The 24559-nt window shown below is 40.3% G+C and overlaps 1 protein-coding gene and 1 pseudogene across 4 annotated transcripts in view; one reads left to right on the top strand and one right to left on the bottom strand.

Moving 5' to 3' along the window:
- The window catches only part of DDHD2 (DDHD domain containing 2), a 66451-nt gene continuing 41892 nt past the window's right edge, over nucleotides 1–24559 (top strand). For 3 of the 4 annotated variants that reach the window (XM_029226232.1, XM_029226231.1, XM_029226233.1), the window contains exons 1-2: nucleotides 1–270; nucleotides 16283–16390. In XM_029226232.1, the coding sequence (XP_029082065.1) occupies nucleotides 1–270; nucleotides 16283–16390 (378 nt within the window). Of the gene's footprint in view, nucleotides 271–16282; nucleotides 16391–23639; nucleotides 24407–24559 lie in introns of those variants that run through there. The other variant, XM_029226234.1, reaches the window with a different exon arrangement.
- On the bottom strand, nucleotides 20132–24245 carry LOC114897660 (annotated as a pseudogene).

Raw genomic sequence — 24559 nt, 5'->3', positions numbered from 1 at the left:
ATGTCGGCCTTGAGGCGCTCAGGCTACGGCCCCAGTGACGGTCCGTCTTATGGGCGCTACTACGGGCCTGGGGGTGGAGATGTACCCGTGCACCCACCTCCGCCCATATATCCTCCCCGCCCCGAGCCCCCCCAGCCTCCCATTTCCTGGCGAGTGCGCGGGGGCGGCCCGTCTGAGACCACCTGGCCGGGAGAAGGCGGAGGAGGCGATGGCTACTATCCCTCTGGAGGCGCCTGGTCGGAGCCGGGTCGGGCTGGAGGAGGCCACCAGGTAAGCTTTGCGCCATCTGTCCCAGGGGGGTCCGACAGGGTAGTCTTTGGGGGTGAGGGCCATTGGGATTGATACACCTCCAAGAGTTTGTAATGAATCGTGTTTCCTGTGTTTTCCTTAGCGGGGCTTTGGAGAGACAGAGACTAGGATCGCGGGTGGGGGGGTGGTTTGCTTGTGTTCTCTTTGCCCCTCGTCTTCTGCTTCAACCATAATAAATGTCTTACCATGAAAGGAGGAAAGAAGATCCTGCGCTGACCTGTGAAGCTGAGTAGCAGGCTGCGAATCTCTCGCCTGGGGACGAGGTTGGGCTGGTGTGGCCCGGCTCTTGCTTTTCGAGTCCTAACAATTTTTCCTGCGTGGCTCGTCAGGTCGGCTCTCCCCGAGGAGAGAGGTGGCTGCAGCCTCCTCCGTCACTCAGCAACCCCTCCCGCCGGGAAGGAACGTGAGGGAAGGAGAGGGAACTGGGCATTTAGCCCTTTGCCCCTAAAGCTTTGCCCCGCATTGGATCACGGATAATCAGTGTAGGAAAGCACCTTTACTTGGATTGTTTTATTTCATATTAACGGTGACTGCAACGTAAGTGTCATCACAGCGTTCCTATTTTACGGTGAAAGAACTGCTGGCTGTGAAAGGTTAACTCACTCAGTATATTCGGACCTCTAACATTTTATTCTGTGTCGTCGTGCCGGAAATATACTTCTGTTTTGTTAATGCAATATTCTTCGTAGAGAATTATCGTGGGGGCATACGTCTCCTTTGCTTCAGGAATTATAACATCCTCATTGGTTGAAAATGTGATAATGAAATTTCTAAACATTGCTTGTGGGAATGTAAAATGGTTCAATGGTTTTGGCAGTTGCTCAAAACATTAAGCATACTGCTAGGATATTACTCAGCAAGTCTGCTCCTAGGTATACACCCAAGAGAACTGAAAACACGTCCACATGAAAACTGGCACATGCATGTTCATAGCAGCGTTATTCATCATAGCCAAAAAGGGAAATATCCCAAATGCTCATCAACTGAAGAACTGATAAAATACGGTATATTCATACAATGAAATTATTTAGCCATAGAAGGGAATGAAGTACTGAGACATTCTACAAATGGATGCACCTTGAAAATATGCTACATGAACGAAGACAGTCACAAAGACCAAATATTGTATGATTCCATTTATGTGAAATGTCCAGAATAGGCAAATCTGTAGAGACAAAGATGTGTCATTGCCAGGGGCTGGGGGCCTGGGGACATTGGGGAAGATAGATAAAAGGTATGGGGTTTCCTTTGGGGAAGATGAAAATATTCTGGAATTAGTGATGATGATTGCACAACTCTGAATATACTAAAGACCATTGAATTGTACACTTTAAAAGGGTGGGTTTTATGGTATATCTTTAAAAATTATATGAGTAAAAACATGTAATGAGAGGTTAATTGTGAAGAAAGGTCCATAATTTCTGTCTAAATGTGGAATAAGTAGCCGTGGGACTTCAGCCCCATGACAGAGTAGAAAGATGAAATGCTTAGCGTATAGGTAGGCAAACTAGACCGAGGCTCACTTGAAGGGAAAGGGGAAGGACTGCTGAACTGACGACTGCCCGGGCTTGCTATGTTATCAAAACAAAAGTGTGTTTTCAGGTTAAGGTTAGAGAAGTTAAGATCTTAACATTGTGCAGGGAGTTGTCAGGTATTGGTGGAGTACAGGTGTGCACACAGGGTGGGTGATGGTGCTGGAGGGATTGGGCTTAAAGCTGGAATGTGTAATGGGCATTTGTAAACCATTTCAAGAGTCTGTCTTTCAGGGTGACGTTTCTGAAACTTGAAAAGTGTTGGATGATAGGTTTTTTTACATTTTAAATATTTATTTATTTATTTATTTGGCTGCATCGGGTCTTAGTTGCAGCACGTGGGATCTTTAGTTGCGGCATGGGGGATCTCATTCCCTGACAAGGGATCGAAATCCGGCCCCCTGCATTGGGAGCGCAGAGTCTTAGCCACTGGACCACCAGGGAAGTCCCTGGATGATAATTTCTTATGCAGCAATAGGAAACTAATAAAAAAGATGAACATGTTGTCACACGTGTTGCAAATTTTTTTTCTAAATTCGTTATCTTTTGACTTTATTGTGGCTTTTGCCATGTAAATTTTACGTATTTATATAATCAAACATGTCAGACTTAAAAAAAAAGGTATAGCAGCCTTTTAAAACCTTACTCTTGGAACTCCCTGGTGGTCCAGGGCTAAGACTCCACGCTCCCAATGCAGGGGCCCGGGTTCAATCCCTGGTCAGGGAACTAGATCCCATGTGCTGCAACTAAAAGATCCCACGTGCTGCAGCTAAGACCTGGCACATCCAAATAAATAAATATTAAAAAAAAAATAAAACCTTACTCCTTAAAAAGTGTGGGCTGTGGACCAGAAGCTTCAGTGTCACTTGGGGGTTTGTTAGAAATGCAAAATCTCTCCTGCTCCAGACTTACTGCTACTGCAGTTTAATGAGATCCTTAGGTGATTCATATGCACGTTCATGTTTGAGAAGCATTGCTCGGCAGAATTGAATGTATTGAGATGATGTTGCACTGAACCACTACAAAGGCTTGACTTTATATTAACCTACTTAAATATTGCAGGGGAAAAAACGGAGAACCTCTCCCTGTGTTCTTTCTTTGCTTACCTTGTTAGCTATACTTGCAGCACTGCAGTTTGATTCCTACACTAGCAGCACACGCATCACCTAGGAGCTTGTTGGAAATGCTGTATCTCAGGCTCTGCCCCAGACCTGCCGAATCAGAATGTGCATTTTAACCAGATCCCTGGGGGATTTACGTGTTCCCCCAGAACGAGTCATCTGAGAGAGTGCTGAGATGCAAGCTGGAAGCTGCAGTCTCTTCTAACCTAAGCTGGGGAGTGATCCACCATCACTTCTGCCGTATACTACTGGCCGTGGAGACCAGCCCCAGTACAGTGTGGGAGGCCACTTCACATGCGTGTGAATGCAGGAGGCAGGGGTCTTTGGGAGCCATCTTGGAGGACAGCTACAGTGGGAGGGTTTGGGGAGACAGCTTAGTTAGGCTCCCAATTAGGTCAGAAAAGAAACAAAAAGGGCATGTGTTTCAACAATGTCTGAATGTAGACAGGTTTATTTTCAACATTTTATTATAAAAATTCTCAAACATCTAGAAAAGTTGAAATTGTATGTGAAAACCAATATATCCACTACCTAGATTCTATGGTTAGCACTTATTATGTTTATCACATGTATCTATCTTATTTTTTGGATATGTTTCAAAACAAGTTACATAGGGGACTTCCCTGGTGGTGCAGTGGTTAGGAATCCACCTGCCAATGCAGGGGACACGGGTTTGATCCCGGGTCCGGGAAGATCCCACATGCCGCAGAGCAACTAAGCCTGTACACCGCAACTACTGAGCCCACATGCCTAGAGCCCATGCTCTGCAACAAGAGAAGCCACTGCAATGAGAAGCCTGGGCACCACAATGAAAAGTAGCCCCCGCTTGCTGCAACTAGAGAAAGCCCGTGTGCAGCAGCGAAGACCCAATACAGCCAAAAATAAATAAATAAAAATAATTGAAAAAAATATTTTAAAAAAACCAAGTTACATAGATTCAAAAGACATTTTCTTTTTTTAAAAAAAAAAAATTTATTTGGCTGCACCAGGTCCTGGTTGTGGCAGGTGGGCTCCTTAGTTGCAGCTCGCCAGCTCCTTAGTTGCAGCATGTGAGCTCCTTAGTTGTGGCATGCGAACTCTTAGTTGCAGCATGCATGTGGGATCTAGTTCCCTGACCAGAGATTGAACCCTGGCCCCCTGAATTGCGAGTGCAGAGTCTTACCCACTGCGCCACCAGAGAAGTCCCTCAAAAAATTTTCAAAGGTGTGTATCAACCGCAAGTGAGGGTTGCAGGAGAAACAGAAGGTAATTCTGAATTTTTAGTATTTCATAGGATTAAAGATTTCATAGGAATGACAAAGAAGAGGAACAGGTTTTTATGGGAAGATATGTATGGTTTAGTTTTTTATATATATAAATTTATTTATTTATTTTATTTTTGGCTGCGTTGGGTGTTCGTTGCTGCGCGCGGGCTTTCTCTAGTTGTGGTGAGTGGTGGTTACTCTTCGTTGCGGTGCACAAGCTTCTCATTGCAGTGGCTTCTCTTGTTGCGGAGCACGGGCTCTAGGCACGTGGGCTTCAGTAGTTGTGGCACGTGGGCTCAGTAGTTGTGGCTCACGGGCTCTAGAGCACAGGCTCAGTAATTGTGGCGCAAGGGCTTAGCTGCTCCGCGGCATGTGGGATCTTCCTGGAGCAGGGCTCGAACCCGTGTCTCCTGCATTGACAGGCGGATTCTTAACCACTGCGCCACCAGCGAAGCCCTGGTTTAGTTTTGTACCAAAAGAACTAGTGATTGGTTAATAGAGGAGCTTAAAAAAAAGTACAAAGACTTGCCAAGTGTTTATGTACTGCCTTTATTTCATTTCTGCTGAAAGCCAGTTAGTGACGGTGGTTACTGAGAGCCAAGCTCTTGATGCAATGTATGTGATTGATCAGAGAGACGTCTGTGATTTTCTGTTTTTGTTTTGTGGTTTTTTGATGTCCAATTTTAGAGTCTGTGGTGTTGAGGAGTTGTTGTCTGGGAACAAAACAATAGATGTGGGGCTCAGGAGGGAGACAGGGCTTGGAGACAGTGATTTGAGAGTCATCAAATGGAAGCATAAGTGAATTACCAAACCAGGTTATGCTGCCATTGGAGAGCTTTGAGATCTAGGATGGGTGAGAGAGAGAGAGGACCCAGAAGACAATGAGCAAGAATACTTGGATAGAAGGAAAATCAGAATGTCATGTGATACAGACCAAGCGAGGCCACAGTTATTTTGCAGGTGAGTGATATGAGAACCGGAGAGAAGCAGTTGGATTGGCAATTAAAGAGGTATCATTGATTTTAGTGGTGGGAGTTTAAAACAGTATTTAAGTAATGAATGGGGGGTTTGGATGGCAAGAGAAGTGGTGTAAACTGTTAGTAAATGAGAAGGTGGTCACTTGACTGGGAACCAGGATTGAGGGAAGAATTTTTAGGATGAGGTGGCTTGAGGATGTTTGTAAGCAGAAATCAACAGTAACAAAATAATAGTGGGGGACTTTAACACCCCACTTAACACCAATAGACAGATCATCCATACAGAAAATAAATAAGGAAACACAAGCTTTGAATGACACAATAGACCAGATAGACTTAATTGATGAGAGTAAGCTAGTAGATTGAGAAAAAAGATGCTAACAAAAGGATGGAATGTGGCTTGGGGAGAAGCAGATTAAGAAGCGAGGAAGAGCTGAGAAACCCCTTCCACAGCTAGAGGGGGAGAAAGGAAGCTTTGAGTTGTAGGAGAGGGGCATTGGAGGAGTTCCTGGCTCTTGATGTCCTTGTTGATGAAGAAGGAGGCTAGGTCATCTGAGGGTAAAGGAAGTGGGATGGGATACACTGGGAGTTTGATATGGTAAATGTTGAAGCAGGTGCTGGGGGAAAGGAGGCACTGTAGGGAAGCACGGAAGAGACCCAAATGAGGTTAAAGCTGAGAAATTTGTGATGATGGACAGTACAGGAGCATAAAGTGCTTTTTAGTGATTTTGGAATATATCGCTATAAAAATAATTGGTAATGTATTTTTCTAATAATTTTTTTTTTTTGTCTAATTCTTACGAAACATATAAACAAACTTGTAAATGGATCTCTGGCAGTACCAGCACTACTGAGATTCCTCTACTGTTAGATTTGCTTGGGCTGGGGTTATTTTTTGGAGGCATGGTGGCAAGTGACTTTGTAAACCATACATCCACTTCTTATGGGACTATATAGTTCTATGATAAACATGAAAGGCGTTGACTCCAGCCGTCACCTGAGATACAGGTATTTCTTCTCAAAAGGGAAGAAAGTAAATAAATTTATTATGTTCTTGCATAATTTTAATCAAATTTCCTTTGTCACAAAAACTTTAATTCACATTATTCCCACTTGTGAAAACCTTTTATCATATTTGTTTAGTTTACATCATCACCTTTGTCTAGTTTCAGACAGCACATAAAATGTTTGGAGAGACTTTGGCACATGATAAAATTGGCAATTTGGTCTACAGAACAGCTGTCAACTTCAGCCAGCTTCCTGTGAAACCAAACGCTATTTCATAGAATTAGTGTCATGTTAGAAGGGCCTTGAGCTGCAGACTTTGATTGTTACTGGGGATATTTTTAGATTTGTTCCATTTTGTCCAAAAGGGGAAAAAAAGCAAAGGCAGTCTTTTTAATTAAGACTTAATAAAATTAATAATTTTTACTGCTTCATTGAGGACATTCTTTTTTTCATATAAAAATTATGATATATTTACATATTGTAAACTTTACCATTTTTAAGGTGTAGTTCTGTGAGTTTTGACAAACGCATATGGTTATGTAACCAGTACCACAATCAAGGTATAAATATTTATCCATCTTTTAAAAAAAGGACTCCTAGGATAAGGTGGAAGATTTAATTTTTATTCATCTCTAAACCCCATTAAAATTACAGAAAGGGAACTGTGTTTCTTACTGTTTTTTAAAGTATTTTATGAACTCATTTGCATAATATATATGTATGTATGTGTACACATACATATATTCAGTATTTTGAATGTGTCTCAATCAGTTGCTGTCATTCTTTTATTGCTTAAATGATCCCATATGATGCCAATGGGAGCCCCCTCTTCTTGGCTTCTAAGTCCTTTTGACATGACCCATTGATTTTTGACAGCTTCTTTGATTTCTGGTACAAGATATGCCAGGCTTATTGTATAGTCTGGCCCAGATGTTATAATCAGCCATTCTTTTAAGAAACCTTGTTTTTGTTTTGTTTTGTTTTGTTTTTTAATTGGAGAATTTTATTTAGAAGCTATATATGTCAGGATCCAGGCAGGAAAACAGAACCTACACTAGTTCTTTTAAAAGAGAGAATTTGATTTAGGAAATTAGTTAAGTGGGTATTGGAGATCTGAAAAGGTAAAAAGAGAAAATGTAACACAGAAGATAGTTACTGCAGGAAACAGCCTCAATTCCTGGGGCTGGGGAATAAAGAGAAGAGGTTGGGGGTATGAGAACCTGGAAACTTGGAAGAATGGCCTGGTATAGCTGGCACCGAGGAGACACTGCCGAGCTGGTGCTGGTACCTGTGAGGGAGTTCTCGGGAAACCAGGAGTCTGCAGACTCTGCTGACTGACGCTGCCCCCAGGTTGAAGGGCTTTGCTGGGCTGGCACTGGCAGGAATGGGAAGCAGGCGAGCAAACAGGAGGGAGCAAGTCCATTCTCCCCTCCTCTAACCTAGTGCCCCCTATTGGCAGAACCAAATAGTAAGCAAGTGGCAAAGAGAAATGTTTGCAGACTCCTGATCCTGCATCTCAGAGCCAGTTACAGAATGCTGTGTTTGGAGCTGAGGGCCAGTAGCTTAATAACTGGTACAGAAGTTACATTTGGGTGCTAGGTATACTGATTGCTGTTGTGTTGTCATTGCTTCTAGACCTTTTCAATGGACAGAGTTATATAAAATAAGTATTTTAAAAAAATTTTGTTGGAGTGAAGTTGATTTACAATGTTGTGAATAAGTATTAATATTTTAAAATAGGAAAATAAATAAGTTCATATTTGTGTTAATTCAAATTTAATGTCATAGATTATTTTTACTTCTTAGATTGTATTTATTACTTTTGTATGGAAAATTTTGGTTCCTAACAATATTAAGGTAATTACAAATACTTGTACAATCCTACAATAATATATAAAATAAGTTCAAAATAATGCCAGGTTGCAGCTCTGGCATGACAGCATGAGGAGCTCTGTGGGCCCAGTGAAACTGGTGAAAAATATTTTTAAAAAACAACCAAATTAAAGTCTCTGGAAATGGTCTTAAGGAATTTAGCAAATGAGGAAATATTTATTTTAGAAACTTTACTCGAACTCGGTAAGAACAGTGAGATTGTGTGCCATCCTCCACTTCTCCCACCCCCCAACCCCCAGCTCAGTGAGAGAGAAACTCCATTAGCCTGGAGCGGCAAATAAAACAAAGTTTCTTCGCTCCCCAGGTCCCAGTCCTCCTGGGTGGGCAGCACATCGACATTGCTCATCTTGCCCCCAGCTACTATTGCAGAGGCCACGTTCTGGGCAAGTGTGGCCAATAGTGGTGGATCCTACCCATGCCCTGTCCCTACCTGTGGAATGGAGGCTTTACCTTGGGTAGGGCACTGCTGAGAACACTGGGGCTCTGCTCACCCTTACCCTGGCTTGTAAGGCAAGCTGGGAAGGTCTGAGGCTACTGCCCTTTCCCCCCAGATGCTCAGCTTTTAAAGCAGGGGTGTCTCTCAGAGAAGCACACCATTGTCCCCAGCCCAACTGCGGAGTGTAGCTCAGACATTTTATCTGGAGGCAGACGCAGGCTGTAAAACCGGTAGCTCCTAATCTTTTCCCAAAGGAACTGACTTATTTGCATCAGAATATGGAGAAGCTGAAGCCAAAGGATGTTCTCAAAAACTGTGGAGAGTGTCGTGAAAGGCATTTGGGAGATCAGTAGGTTCACTGCAGATACAGACCAGGCTGCAGGCCAGCCAGTTTGCTGGAGAGAACTAGGGAAAGAGATCGCTGGGAGGGGCCCTCTGGGGTCGGAACACATCTCAAACACTGACTTTGGGAGGTGTCCCTTCCAAGGAACCCAGATTTGATTGGATCAGTTTGTAGAGCAATTTATGTCCCAAGTAAACAGTAAAGAAATTAGCTGGAAATTTGTGGAGCTTTAACAGCTAGGTGTGGTTGAGGAAAGATCGACATATATATACATCTATGTAATACATATATTTATATATACTCATTAAAGAAATTCAAAAGCTGCATTAGAAAATATTCACTTAATGCAGAAGCAGTAAAGGAAGAATAGAGGAACAAAACCAAACATGAGATATAGAAAACAGAAAAATAAAATGGCAGATGTAAATCCAACTATATCAATAATAACATCAAGTGTGAATAGATTAAACAATCCAATCAAAGACAGAGACTGTCAGACTGGATTGAAAAAAAGAAGATGCACCTATATGCTGTGTGAGATAATGGGAAAAAAAAATATATATATTGGCCTCTGCCCCAGGTTCCTGGTGTAGAGCTCCTGAAACCCTTGTAAATTCCTAAGTCATAAGAGCACTAGGAACATCTTTTGTTCTAGTATTTGGTGTCTGAACCTGGTTCCTGACACAGGGCTCCTATATCCACTGGAGTTTCCTGGGTGACAGGAGTGTCTTTTATACTAATGAGGCAACTCTCGGTGTTTTCATGGATGGCTCCTGGATAGGGCTGGTCACCAGAAAGACCAACTCATGATTAGAAGCTTGGAATTTTCAGCCTCATTCCCCATTCTTTAGAGACTGGAGAGGGGTTGATCATGCCTACATGAGGAAGCCTCCATAAAAATCCCAATAGAATGGGGTTCAGAGAGCTTCCAGGTTGGTGAACACATTCACATATTGGGAGGGTGACACAGCTAACTCCAAAGGGACAGAAGCTCTTGTGCTCAGGACCCTCCCAGACTTGCCCTATGTATCTATTCATCTGCCCGTTCATCTGTATCCTTTATCATATCGTTTAATAAATTGGTAAACTTATTTCCCTGAGGTCTTTGAGCTGTACTAGCAAATAAATCCAAGAGGGAGGAGATCATGGGAACCTCCAATCTGTAGCCGAGTCAGACATAATTTGTGGGTAACCTGGGGACCTACTACTTGCAATTGGCATCTGAAGTAAGGGGTGGGTAGTCTCATGGGACTGAGCCCCTAACCGGTGGAATCTGGTGCTATCTCCAGATAGAAAGTGTCAGAATTAAGTTGAATTGTGGAACACCCAGCTGGTGTTGCAGAATTGCTTGGTGTGGGGGAAACCGCCCCCACATCTGGTATCAGAAGTGTTCTGAGTGTGGTAACAGTGTGAGGATAAAGGAGAAACGTAGGAGTAGGAGGTTTTTCCTTCTCAGCTGTCTACAGGGACATACTTCAGATTTAAAGACACAAATGGCTTGAAAGTAAAAAGATGGAAAAAGAAATATCATGCAAACTGTAGCTATAGGAAAGCTGGAGTGGCTATGCTAATATCAGACAAAATAAACTTTAAAACAAAAAATATTACTAGGGGGCTTCCCTGGTGGCGCAGTGGTTGAGAGTCCGCCTGCCGATGCAGGGGACACGGGTTCGTGCCCTGGTCCGGGAAGATCCCACATGCCGCGGAGCAGCTGGGCCTGTGAGCCATGGCCGCTGAGCCTGCACGTCCGGAGCCTGTGCTCCGCAACGGGAGAGGCCACAACAGTGAGAGGCCCGCGTACAGCAAAAAAAAAATAAAATAAAATAAAAAATAAAAAAAAATACATATATATATATTACTAGGGATAAAGAGGGACATGATGAAAAGGTCAGTCCATCAGGAAGATATAACAATTATAAATATGTATGTACCTAACAACAAAATACACAAAGGAAAAGCTTACTGAAATAAAAGGAGAAATAGACAATTCAATAATAATAGACTTCAGTACCCCACTTTCAGTAATGGATGGAACAACTGGACATAAGATCAACAAGGAAATAGAAGATGTAAACAACACCGTAAACCAACTAGACCTACCAGACATCTATAGAACACTCCATTCATCAACAGAATATACATTCTTCTCAAGTGCACATGGAACATTCTGCAGGATAAACCATATACTAGCCATAAAACAAATATTAATAAATATAAAAGGATAGAAATATACAGAGTATGTTCTCCAACTATAATGTAATGAAATTAGAAGTTAATAGCCAGAAAAACTTTGGGCAACTCATAAATATGTCAAAATTAAATAAAACAGTCCTAAAAAAACCAGCAAGTCGAGGAATAAATCAAAAGGGAAATAAAAAAATACTTTGAGATGAATGAAAATGAAGACATAACATACCAAAACTTACGAGATGCAGCTAGAGTAGTAGTGCTTAGAGGGAAATTTATAGTCATAAGTGCCAGTATTAAGAAAGAAGAATGATCTCAAATCAAGAACCTAATCTTCCATCTCAAGACACTGGAAAAAAATGAGCCAACCAAACCTAAAGCAAGCAGGAGGAAGAAAATAATGAAAATAAGAGTGGAAATGAGTTAATAGAGAATAGAAAAACCATAGATGAAATCATTTCAACTAAAGGCTGGTTCTTTGAAAAGATCAACAAAATTGATGAACCTTTAGCTAGATTGAACCAGAAAAAAAAGAGAGAAGACTCAGATTACTAGAATCAGAAATGAAAGAGGGGACATTACTACTGATCTTACAGAAATAAAAAAGGATTATAATGGAATATTATGACTAATTGTATGCCAGTAAATTAGGTACCTTAGATGAAGTGGACAATTCCTAGAAAGATACAAACTACCAAAACTAACTCAAGAAGAAATAGGAAATCTGAATGGATCTATCAAATATTTAAAGAACTGACACCTATTCTTCACAAACTCTTCTAAAAAAACAGAAGAGGAGAGAATACTTCTAAACTCATTCTGTGAAGCCATTATTACCCTGAGAGGAAAACTAGGCAAAGACATCACAAGAAAAGAAAATACAGACCAATATCTCTTATGAATATGGATGTGCAAAAATCCCCAAAAAAGCCTAGTGAACTGAATCCAGCAATGTATAAAAAGAATTATGTACCATGACCTAATAGGATTTATTCCAGGAATGCACGGTTGGTTTAATATCTGAAAATCAATTAATGTAATACACCATATCATTCAAATAAAAAACAAAACCCCTATGATTACCTCAGTAGATGTGGAAAAAGCATTTGGCAAAATCCAAAACGTTTTCATGATAAAAACACTCTAGGAATTCAAGGAAATTTCCTCAACCTGATAAAAGACATCTGTGAAACACCCACAGCCAACCTCATATTTAATAATGAAAGACTGGATGCTTTCCCTTAAGATCAGGAACAAGACAAGGACATCTGCTCTTGCCACTTCTATTCAGTATTATACTGAAGGTTCTAGCAAGGGCAACCGGGCAAGAAAAAAATTAAAAGGCATACATAACCTATATGTCTACATGGAATAGAATTGAGAGTGTCTATGGTCAGCTGATTTTTAAAAAATTTATTTTATATTTATTTTTGGCTGCATTGGGTCTTCGTTGCTGTGCGTGGGCTTTCTCTAGTTGTGGTGCGTGGGGGGCTACTGTTCATTGCAGTGTGTGGGCTTCTTATTGCGGTGGTTTCTCTTGTTGCGGAGCACGGGCTCTAGGCATATGGGCTTCAGTTGTTGTGGCTCACGGACTCTAGACCACAGGCTCAGTACTTGTGGCACACGGGCTTAGTTGCTCCATGGCATGTGCGATCTTCCCGGACCAGGGCTCAAACCCGTGTCTCCTGCATTGGCAGGCAGATTCTTAACCACTGCACCACCAGGGAAGCCCATCAATTGGTTTTTGACAAGGATGCTAAGACCATTCAATGGAGGGAAAAGTCTATGGCACAACATATGGTACCATGACAACTGGATAGCCACATACAAAGAATAAAGTTGGACCCCTACACCATATGTAAAAATTAACTCAAGGGACTTCCCTGGTGGTCCACTTGTTAAGAATCCATCTTGCAATGCAGTGGACGCCAGTTCGATCCCTGGTCAGGGAACTAAGATCCAACATGCTGTGGGGCAGCTGAGCCTGCGTGCCACAACTAGAGAGCCTGAGTGCCACAACTACAGAGCCCATGCACTCTGGAGCCCACAACTAGAGAGGAGTCTGTGCGCCACAACTAGAGAGAAGCCCATGCGCCACAACAAGGAGCTGGCGTACCACAGGGAAAATCTCACGTGCCGCAGCTAAGACTCGACGCAGCCAAAAAATAAATAATATTTTAAAAATTAACTCAAAGTAGGTCATAGACCTAAATGTAAGAACTAAAACTATAAAACTCTTAGAAGAAAACATAGGATAAATCTTCATTTCTTTAGATTTGGCAATGGTTTCCTAGATAAGACGCCAAAAGCACAACCAACAGAATAAAAAATAGACAAATTGGACTTCGTCAAAATTAAGAACTTTTATAATTCAAGGGACACGATCAAGAAAATGAAAAGGAAGAAAATGCTTGCAAATCAGATATCAGAAAAGGGAATGTAAAATGGTGCAGCTTCTTTGGAAAACAAATGCCAGTTTTTAAAATTGTTAGAGTTAACTGTATGACCCAGCAATTCCGCTTCTAGGTATACAGCCAAGAGAACTGAAAACATATGTCCACATAAAATGTTATTCGTGAATGTTTATAGCATCATTATTCATAATAGCCAAAAAGTGGCAACAATCCAAATGCCCAGAATGGATAAGCAAAATGTGATATTTGTATACAATGGAATATTTTTTGGCTACAAAAAGGAATGAAGCTCTGATACATGCTACAACATAGCTGAACCTCAAAAACATGCTAAGTGAAAGAAGCCAGTTACCAGATATCACATATTATATGATTCCATTTATATGAAATACCCAGAGTAGGCAAATCTATAGAGATAGAGAGTAGATTAGTGGTGGTGTAGTGCTGTGGGAATGGCAGATAGGAGGGTATAGCTAAAGGGAACAGTGTTTCTTTTTCAGGTTTTGAAATGTTCTAAAATTGGTTGTGGTGATGATCACACATACCTCTATGGATATACTAAAAATCATTGACTTCGACAATTTAAAATGAGCGAATTGTATGGTAGTGAATTATATCTCAATAAAGCTGTTAATACAAATAATAATATCAATGTTATGACTAACAGTTCCCTAATGGATGCAGTTTAGGTTTCTTTGCAGTTCATCTGGTCTTTAGAATATATTCCACTAAGTGTGTACAGTCAAAGTAAGATGATTCAAAAGTCATTAGAAATAATTCTTTTTTCTCTATGGTTATGTTACCAATTTGATGTTTAGTTATCTCATCAGTTGATTTTTCCTGTAGTAAAAAACAACTCCAAGAGTTGCGGCTTACAACAATGAATATTTATTTCTTGTTTTGTTCTGTGATGTCGCTGCAGGGGCTCATCTCCAGGTTCTGGGTTGGGTTCAAGTTTGTTCATGTGTCTTGTTCTGGGACTCAGGCTGAAATGACAGCTCCTATATGGGATATGCTAGCCCATGGTGGAGGGCAGGAGTGCAAATGGGTTCCTAGAATTTGCATTAATTCCTAAATCCTTTGTTTAAAACTGGCATGCTGTCACTTAGCCATATTTGTTTGTTTTGCATACAAGTTTAAATTACATTTTAAAAATATGTGAATTTATACCTGTTCCTCCAATTCAATTCATATTAAGTATAATATGAGATAAAGTTATCAGTTGAAAAATGAGGGGGTAGGATAAGAGGATACTGGAGATTTGAGGGGACAAGAAGGTGAAATAGTTGTTCTGTGAGTGGGATGAACATACTGAGGAAGTGTGGTGCAGTTGCTAGGCAGTGCTGAGTGTCTGCTTGTGTGAAACCAGAGAGCTTGTGTTTCTCTGCACCAATATTTAGGTGAAGTACAGATGTGGAACCAGTGGATAATTGGGTTTAAACTGGGTTAGGTTTTTGCACGTGAGAACATCCGAGGGAAAGAGTGGTAAGGGATTTAAGGTGTTGAGAAGCTGAGTAAGGAAGGAGTGAGGATAGGGTGGGTGGAGAGGTAGTAAAAATGTGTGGGGTACTTCGGAGGATCAGTAGAAAAGGACAGAATTCAAGGAAGTTCTGGGGATTTAGGTGTTAGTTCACCACTGCTGGAGTGAGTCAGCTTCAACTCTGGTCTTTTCACCTCTTTAATTAAGATTCAAATTCTTGGTAGAGAGAAATCAATTAATTAGTCAAATACCACTTAACCGGGGGAAGCAGGGGGATTAGTCAGGGGAATTTGCCTGATTGAGAAATTTGGTTGTTAGGATCTGAAGTTGCTAGTTTCTATATTGCTCTAGTTGCTGCATTATGTAAGGGAGATGTTACTTGCCCAGCTTGTATAATGTCATGTGGAATAATTGCATGCTTTGAAAACAAAGTATTATGAAACTGGTAAGTAGTGCAGTTAAGCTCAGATGGTGATAATTAAATTCTCAGAGACTACAACTGCCAGTGAATTTCTTTGTGAAACGATATTTGAAGATTTGAATATCCTCTTTAAGCTTAAAATTAAACTATAAAGCTCAGAGCAAAATAACTCAACTTATGGGATGACAAATGTATATATTAAAACAGCCTGAAAAGTTTTGAGTTGATCTAGTTTCTTATCAGAGTGTATTGGCTTATTGAAAATGATGACACTAACTTTTTGAGGTGAAATGAAAGCTGTAGAGATTAATGCCATAGCTAGATTTTCTCCTTGGAGTGGTCATTATTCTACGTAATTCCTGATCCCGAATTAGTTGTGGGCTGCCAGCAGAAACCTTAGCCATAGCAGAAAGTACAGGAATATGAAAAAACTAGGGTGTGGCCAGGCAAAGAAGTTGAGTATTGAAGGTGTATGCATTTTAAGTAAAGTTTAGTATTAAAATATTACTTCAAGTTTCAAAGTTGTTGAGATAGGTAAGTATTATACTACTCTTCTTAACAATGGCAAAGAACTACAATTGTGCTGCACTAATTAAATTAGTTAGTGATGGCTTAGGGATTGGAGAGGGATAAAGGAATTGAATGTCTCTGGTTTTGCTAATTAACTTGACATAGTAGACATATCATTTGTTATAATTGTCATAATGCACAAGAATAGTTAATATTTGCTTTGTTCTAGGGCAAGTGATTGACCATGTATCTGCATCAATTTTAATAATGAGTGATTTTAGAGTGGGGTTCCATTGCTTTTTGTCTATTGCCTATTTTTTTTCGATACTTATACCTGCCTCTATCAACTTTTCAGAATGATGTAAGGATGTTAGTAAAAGTGAATCTGTTTTCCTTTTTGTCCTTAGGAGCAGCCACCATATCCTAGCTACAATTCCAACTATTGGAATTCTCCTGCCCGACCTCGGGCTCCTTACCCAAGTACTTATCCTGTAAGACCGGAAATGCAAGGCCAGGTAGGGTCTAAAATTGACAGACTTTCTGAATTTTTTCTTAATGAATCGATTTATTTTCAGAACCTGTGGAGATTTCATAGTGAAGGTGTGTGGGCTTTTGTTATATAATGCACTCTATCTTAATCAATTTAATGTTTTTAGCTCAGAGATAAGGAAATATCTAGGCAGATACTACCTATAGCAAAGGTAGCTTGATGCATGATAGATTATTTCTCAGGACCTGGAAACAACAAACGCAAAATGTACTTATTTCTAAAAATTTGACCTTTTATGGAGCTATAATTGACATATAACATTATATTAGTTTCACGTGTACAGTGTAAAGGTTCAATATTTGTATACTTTCCAGAATGATCGCCACAGAAGTCTAGTTAACATCTGTCACCATACAGTTACAAAGTTTTGTTTTCTTGTGATGAAAACTTTTAAGATATACTCTCTTAGTAATTTTCAAATATTACAGTACAATATGTTAACTATATTTACCAAGCTGTACATTACATCCTATGATTTACTTATTTTATAGCTGGAAATTTGTACCTTTTGACCCTCTTTACCCGTTCCTGCACCCCAGCCCACTGCTCCACCTCTGGCAACCACCAGTCTGTTTTCTGTATCTATGAGTTGGCTTTTTTTGTTTTTTTTAGATTCCACATATAAATGAGATCTTATGGTATTTGTCTGTGTCTGACATTTCATTTAGCATAATGCCCTCAAGGTCCATCCATGTTGTCCCAATGGCAAGATTTCCTTCTCTTTTATGGTTGAATAATACTCCATTGTGTGTATATATATCACATTATCTTCATCCATTCATCCAGCGATGGACACTTAGGGTGTTTCCATGTCTTGGCTGTTGTAAAATAGTGCCGCAGTGAACATGGGGTGCAGATATCTTTTCGAGTTAGTGTTTTTGTTTCCCGTGAATATATTCCCAGAAGTGGAATTGCTGGATCATATGATAATTCTGTTTTTAATTTTTTGAGGCACCTCCATACTGTTTATCACAGTAGCTGTACCAGTTTCCATTCCCATCAACAGTACACAAGGGTTTCCTTTTCTCAACATTCTCATCCAATACTTATTTCTTGTCTTTTTGAGAATAGCCATTCTAACCGGTGTGAGGTCGTATGTCATTGTGGTTTTGATTTGCATTTCCTGATGATTAGTGATGTTGAGCACCTTTTCATGTACCCGTTGGCCATCTTGTATGTCTTTGGAAAAATGTCTATTCAGATCCACTGCCCATTTTTTAAATCAGATTGTTTGAGTTTTTGCTATTGAGTTGTATGAGTTCTTTATATATTAACTCCTTACTTTATCAGATATATGATTTGCAGGTATTTTCTTCCATTCAGTAGGTTGCCTTTCTTTCTTTATTTTTTAAATTATTTAATAAATTTTTTTTTGGCTGCGTTGGGTCTTCGTTGCTGGCTGCGGACTTTCTCTACTTGCGGTGAGCGAGGGCTACTCTTCGTTGCAGTGTGTGGGCTACTCTTCGTTGCAGTGTGTGGGCTACTCTTCATTGCAGTGTGCAGGCTTCTCATTGCGGTGGCTTCTCTAGGCGCGTGGGCTCAGTAGTTGTGGCTCACGGGCTCTAGAGCACAGGCTCGGTAGTTGTGGCGCACGGGCTTAGTTGCTCTGTGGCATGTGGGATCTTCCCGGACCAGGGCTCGAACCCGTGTCCCCTGCATTGGCAGGTGGATTCTTAACCATTGCGCCACCAGGGAAGCCCTGGCTTTCCTTTTGTTGATGGTTTCCTTTGCTGTGTAGAAAATTTTTAGTTTGATGTAATCCCACTTTTTAATTTTGCTTTTGTTTTGTTGCCTTTGCTTTTGTTGTTAAAAATGTTGACTTCTTATGACAAATATTAAATTTAAAATATTTCAAGCATTCTGAAAGAGTACAGAAAATATGTACATCTTTTTTTATCTAGCTCCTAGCTTTGTCAGTTTTTAAGTTTCAGATTTTTAAAAAGAAGTAAAATACAGTTGAAGCCCCATATAATACTTCTTTCCATTTCTTAAAGTTATATTAATTGTCTCATATGTGTTTTTATGCTTTTACTACTTGTATATGCATTTTTATAGTATTATTTAACATGATTTTAAACGATATGAGTGGTTTCATACTAGCATTCTCCTGCAACTTGCTTTTCTTTAACTCAACATTGTTTTTCTCTTTTCTATTGTACAACATATGAGATGAGCATTTCCCTCGTGTATGGAATTGGTGGGTTTGGATACGTACATCTTTATTTAATATAGCCAAATTACTTTTCACAGTGGTTGCCAATGAGGAAATGAACTTTTCAATTTCAGCACAAAAGGCAGCTGGGATTTTCATTGAGATTGCATATAGATCAATTTGGAGAGTAGCAGGCATTACTTTTACAGTTAATGTAAGAGGAAGACAGAACCCAAAGTCATGAGTCACAGTTTTTCTCAGCAATGTTAATTTGTCTGATTTCATCAGTTGTTCCTATTGATAAAGATTATTTTTGGGGACTTCCCTGGTGGCGCAGTGGTTAAGAATCCGTCTGCCAATGCAGGGACACGGGTTCGAGCCCTGGTCTGGGAAGATCCCACATGCTGCAGAGCAACTAAGCCCATGCGCCACAACTACTGAGCCTGCGCTCTAGAGCCCCTGAGCCACAACTACTGAGCCCACGCGCCACAACTACTGAAGCCCACGCTCCTAGAGCCCTGCTCCGCAACAATAGAAGCCACTGCAATGAGAAGCCCGCGCCCTACAACGAAGAGTAGCCCCTGCTTGCCTCAACTAGAGAAAAGCCCACACGCAGCAACGAAGACCCAACACAGCCAAAAAAAAAAGGGAGTCAACATATTTTTTTTAAAAAAGATTATTTTTGGAGATGACATTTCTCCCCCTTAGATAAAGGCATTTATTACGTGTGTATATTACATATATTCAAGAAAGATTCACTTTTAATTTAGTGATGACTTTTTGAAAGCAACAGCAATAATCTGAGAGAGCTTTTAGATACAAAAATTGTTGGATTCTGGGCTTCCCTGGTGGCGCAGTGGTTGAGAGTCTGCCTGCCGATGCAGGGGACACGGGTTCGTGCCCCGGTCCGGGAAGATCCCACATGCCGCGGAGTGGCTGGGCCCGTGAGCCATGGCCGCTGAGCCTGCGCGTCCGGAGCCTGTGCTCCGCAATGGGAGAGGCCACAATAGTGAGAGGCCCGCGTACCGCAAAAAAAAAAAAAAAAAAAAAATTGTTGGATTCTAAACCCAAAGGTATCTAGACATATGCTTGTATGGGATTAGCACACGTGTATTTTCTGGTGAAGCATCACATGGGGATTATACATTTATCTTCTGACCAAAATGGACTCCTGTAGTGGTATGTAGATATGACTGGTTTCCTTTTTTAAAAATCGAATGGTTTCATCCTTTGCCTTCTATCTGCCGCCTCATGTTAGCTTTGCCACATGATCAGTCTTCTCTTATAAACCGGGAGTGTGTAATTTCATGCACTTTCCCCCGGTAATGTGGAATTTATATCCGTTTCTTCAGAATTGATGAATGTTGGGAGGGCCCCTGAGCAGTCCCCAAAGCTGATTAGCCTGTTGTGTTCAGGTGCAGTCTATGTGCTACGCAGGAACAGGGGACAGTCTTTGAAATACAGCTTTCCTCATTTTCAGCTAATAGTAAGGATTGTTGAGGAGCATGTCGGACGGTCTGTGGAGCAGGTTTAGGCAGTATGAAGTAAACCAGCTCAGGACAAGAGATTTGGGCTCACCAGACTGTTGATGAAATTCATGAGGTATTTTCTGAGTTCTTCAAACTAAGATTGCTTCTTATTTGCTTTTAACGCTTTCATTTGCATCAAGGACTGTCTTCTGAAGCCCCAGTAGTATTTTCTTTCTCTTTGGCCTCTGTATCAGGGCTTTGAAGCTGGGCCAAGAACTCCTTTATTTTCTTTGCTATGCTGCCAGGCTACTCTTCAGAAGACTTAAAAACTTTGAACAGTTCTGAACTATGATCATAAGCTCATCCTTAGTCAACGTCTGTAGCAACTGCAAGGCTAACATATGTTCTTCCGACGCTGATCGTTTGTAAACATGCATGTTGTAGCTCTGATCCATTGACCCAGTGGGTACTTGGGAAAAGCATGATAAATACACAGCTTCTCTAGTAATGATTGTGGTGGGGTGTTTTTGTTTAAAATCCTCTCATTGGTCATGAATGCAACTTGTTTTTCTAAAGCTTCTTTTCCACGTATCTAAAGGATGAAAGACGGATGTTTTCACATTGATTTTCTGATAAAGAAGCTAATTCTCTTGGGTTCTGGGAGATCACACCACAGAACACTGAGTGCCTGGGAATAGAAATGCTCTAAGAAACAAAACTGAAGTCCTCTTATAATGTTCTGAATTGAGAAATCATGATACAGAAGGACTTTCATCAGAACCTATTAACACCTTTTCATTTAACTTAAAGGGGACCTGGGTTGTAAAATACAGCTTATTAAGTACTGTGGTTTGGAGCTCCTATGAGACAAAAATTGGAATAGTTCTATAAGGAGAGATACTGCATGAGGAAGTAACCAGTGGATGATAGTAGATTTGGCAATTCCAGAAACGAGTATTAGTAGAAACTCAAGTTGATGTCGACTGCTGATAATTATGAAGTCTTGGAGTACTTTTGTGGTGAAGCCTTCCATGTTTTTCAAGATAAGCACAGCAGGAAGAATTGTGGTGTTGCTAATGGAAAAAAAGGTTTTTTTCCCACTTGGATTGGGTCTGTTTGCTGTTTGATATTCATGTATCAAATGGAAAGGGAACCGTTGAACAAGTGTATCACTTTCTGAGTGAGAGACCTGATCAGTTTTCTCCTCTTTGGATTCTACATCTATAAACAGTCTGTCAATTGTAAAACCAACTTTTGGAAGAAGTGTTACCTCCTGGATAATCTTTAGCTTTTGCAATGAGACATCATATGATGTGACATGATTTTGACTTTTAAATGCTAAGTCATATTTACATTTACCCCTAGAACAAGAGCAGCACTTGGGATAATTTTTGAGTTTTAAGAACTCCAGTCTCTTGATTTCTTCTGGAATCCAGAATGAGACTTCTACAGAAATTCAATGACTATCAAAGATTTTGTTTAATTCTTCTTGCAGTTGCTCAGTTTCAGATTTTCTGTTGCCATGTCAGCTGACAAGTTTCAAATCACAGCTTGCTATCCTTAGATACAAGTTTCCCTTCATGAAAGTAGTCTACTTGGACATAGATGAAGTAGCTATGGTCCAAGCAGCCCACCAGTTTCTAGACATACTTGGGATTTCATGACTTTTTTTTTTTTTTTTTGGCTGCACCTCACTGCATGCTGGATCTTACTTCCCCGACCAGGGATCGAACCCGTCATGACATTTTTTTTTTTTTTTTTTTTGCGGTACACGGGCCTCTCACTGTTGTGGCCTCTCCCATTGCGGAGCACAGGCTCCGGACGCGCAGGCTCAGCGGCCATGGCTCACGGGCCCAGCCACTCCGCGGCATGTGGGATCTTCCCAGACCGGGGCACGAACCTGTGTCTCCTGCATTGGCAGGCGGACTCCCGACCACTGCGCCACCAAGGAAGCCCAACCCGTCATGACATTTTTAATAGCATATTTTTTTTAATATAAAATACAACTTTATTACTAAACATTTGGGAGATAAAAGGGAGAAAAAACACTAATTCTGTCATCCTAATATATCCATATTTTGGTAAATTTGTTTTCAGCCTTTCCCCTATCATATTTACACAGCTTTACGTTTGTCTTTTAATATGACAACTCATTTTACATATGCCTTTTAATATGACTTTTCATTTATCGTATGTACTTTACATGTTATAGGGTGAAATAACAGAAACTTTTTTTTAATAGTAAGGAAATTTTCAAACATAATCCAAAGTAACGAGAATAGTGCAATAATCTCCCATGTACCCATTACTCAGCTTCAACAGGTATCAATACATGGCCATCATGTTTCATTTATATATCCTTAGAGTATTTTGAAGCAAATTCCAGACATTATGTTATGTCTTTTGTAAATACTTAAGCATGTATCTTTAAGATATAAGGAAGTTTTAAAGATATTACCGCAATGCCATTATTAAAACTTAAAGGAAAAAACCCCCAAATAATTCTTTGATATCATTAGATGTCTGGTCAGTTCTAACAGTGAGTTTTTTAAAATTAATTAATTCATTTTATTATTTATTTTTTTGGCTGCGTTGGGTCTTCGTTGCTGTGTGCGGGCTTTCTCTAGTTGTGGTGAGTGCGGGCTACTCTTTGTTAAGATGCGTGGGCTTCTCTTGTTGCGGAGCACAGGCTCTAGGCACGTGGGCTTCAGTAGTTGTGGCACGATGGCTCAGTAGTTATGGCTCGCGGGGTCTAGAGGGCAGGCTCTGTAGTTGTGGCGCATGCGCTTAGTTGCTCCACGGCATGTGGGATCTTCCTGGACCAGGGCTCAAACCCGTGTCCCCTGCATTGGCAGGCGGATTCTTAACCACTGCGCCACCAGGGAAGTCCCTAACAGTGAGCTTTTAAGACAGAATAAAATTTCCTCAATGAATAACCCGTAGTCTACTTAATCATTCCATCAGTACAGGACGGTTAGGTTGTTTATAATTCTGCGTGATGGTGAATCATGCTGTGATGAACAAATTCATGCCTATAATTTTTTCTCTAGTTGAATAATTTCCTTAGGAAGGATTTCTAGAATTTGAATAACAGTACAAAAAGTCGCATGATTTTTTTTTAATCTTAAGTCTTCAGCTGTATATGTTACATAAGGGATTGTTTGGTTAGGCACAGCAGCCTGTAGGCAGAAGACTTGATTAGCCTCACAGTGGCTGCTTAAGGAATGCCTGGCTGGATTTTCCCTCACCCCTGTCCCTGCAACGGAATTCTTTGGCCGTGTGGTGATAGTAGCCTGTCTTTTATCCTCTTGCCATAAAACTGTGGCTAAGAATTTATTTTCCACAGAATTATGCCCTCCTTCCCACTTCAATCTATCCCTCTTTTTGTTGTGGTAGATTTGGCATCAAATTTAAATTTCATTTTCTTCAGTCATTAACAACTGTAGAAGATATCAGGATTCTTTTTTTTTTAATTGAGGTATAATTGACATATAATGTTAGTTTCAGATGTACAGCATAATGATTCGATATTTGTATACACTGTGAAATGATCACCATGATAAGTCTAGTTAATATCACAAGATTCTTATTCTTCTACCTAAAATGGGAAAGATTGTCTAGTTTTAGAAGGATGAGTCCAGGAAAACTTGATTCTGTTTTTACCATTTTAACAAGGTAAAGTAGAAATGAATAGAAAATGCTAAGGTAATCGTTTAGAGTTTAGCTTTAATCTTGTTTGGATTACTAAACTGAGGGTTCTGGGTGTCAGTGATAGTCTGGATAGGTGGCGTAGAACTGCAGTAAGCAGTATATGAGGAATCTGTCTGCTGTCATCATTTGGGGAAGCAGAGTAGGATAGTATCAATACAAAGCACATGGGCTTGGAGTCAGATCTGGGTTCGTTTCCTGACCTTGCCACATTAATACTAACGACAGTTTGTATTATAAAAATTGCAAATCATTGAGCATACTACGTGCCAGACACTATACACTTATATATATATATAAGCATTTTATATATGTCATCTCATTAATTTTTACAATAACCCTGCAAGATATGTTTATGATTTCCATTTTCCTGCTGGAGAAACTAAAGCTCAGAGAGGGTAAACACAAAGCCAATGGCAGGGCTAGGTCTTTCTCTGTGGTCTTTTTTTCTTTCTGTTGTATTATGGTTACTTTCTTCTTTCTCTCGCCATTCTCCCAGGTTTCCCGGAACACCCTCTTCAGTTTGTGGGGACAAGTTCCCTGCCGTTAGGTGCAATTGTTAGGTGCACTTATGGAAATGGCTGAGAAGCACTAAAGGCCATCACTTCATCCTTCATCACAATATACCCATTGTTATGACAAAGACTCTAAGGTGATAATCTGAGTTTAATATATGTATATGATTATAATATATGAAAGAATACCTCAACGGTTGCTTAGGTAGTTCATATTTTCATTAGTTACTGATCTCCTTTCTTCTCAAAGTTTTCGAAGTGAGGGCATTTCAGCTCATCTACTCATTCAT

The sequence above is a fragment of the Monodon monoceros genome, unplaced genomic scaffold, assembly GCF_005190385.1.
Source record: "Monodon monoceros isolate NGI ecotype Baffin Bay Population unplaced genomic scaffold, NGI_Narwhal_1 Super_Scaffold_17, whole genome shotgun sequence".
In the NCBI taxonomy this organism is placed as follows: Eukaryota; Metazoa; Chordata; class Mammalia; order Artiodactyla; family Monodontidae; genus Monodon; species Monodon monoceros.
The sequence above is the reverse complement of the archived record's forward strand: the minus strand, read 5'-3'. Positions and strand labels throughout refer to the sequence as shown.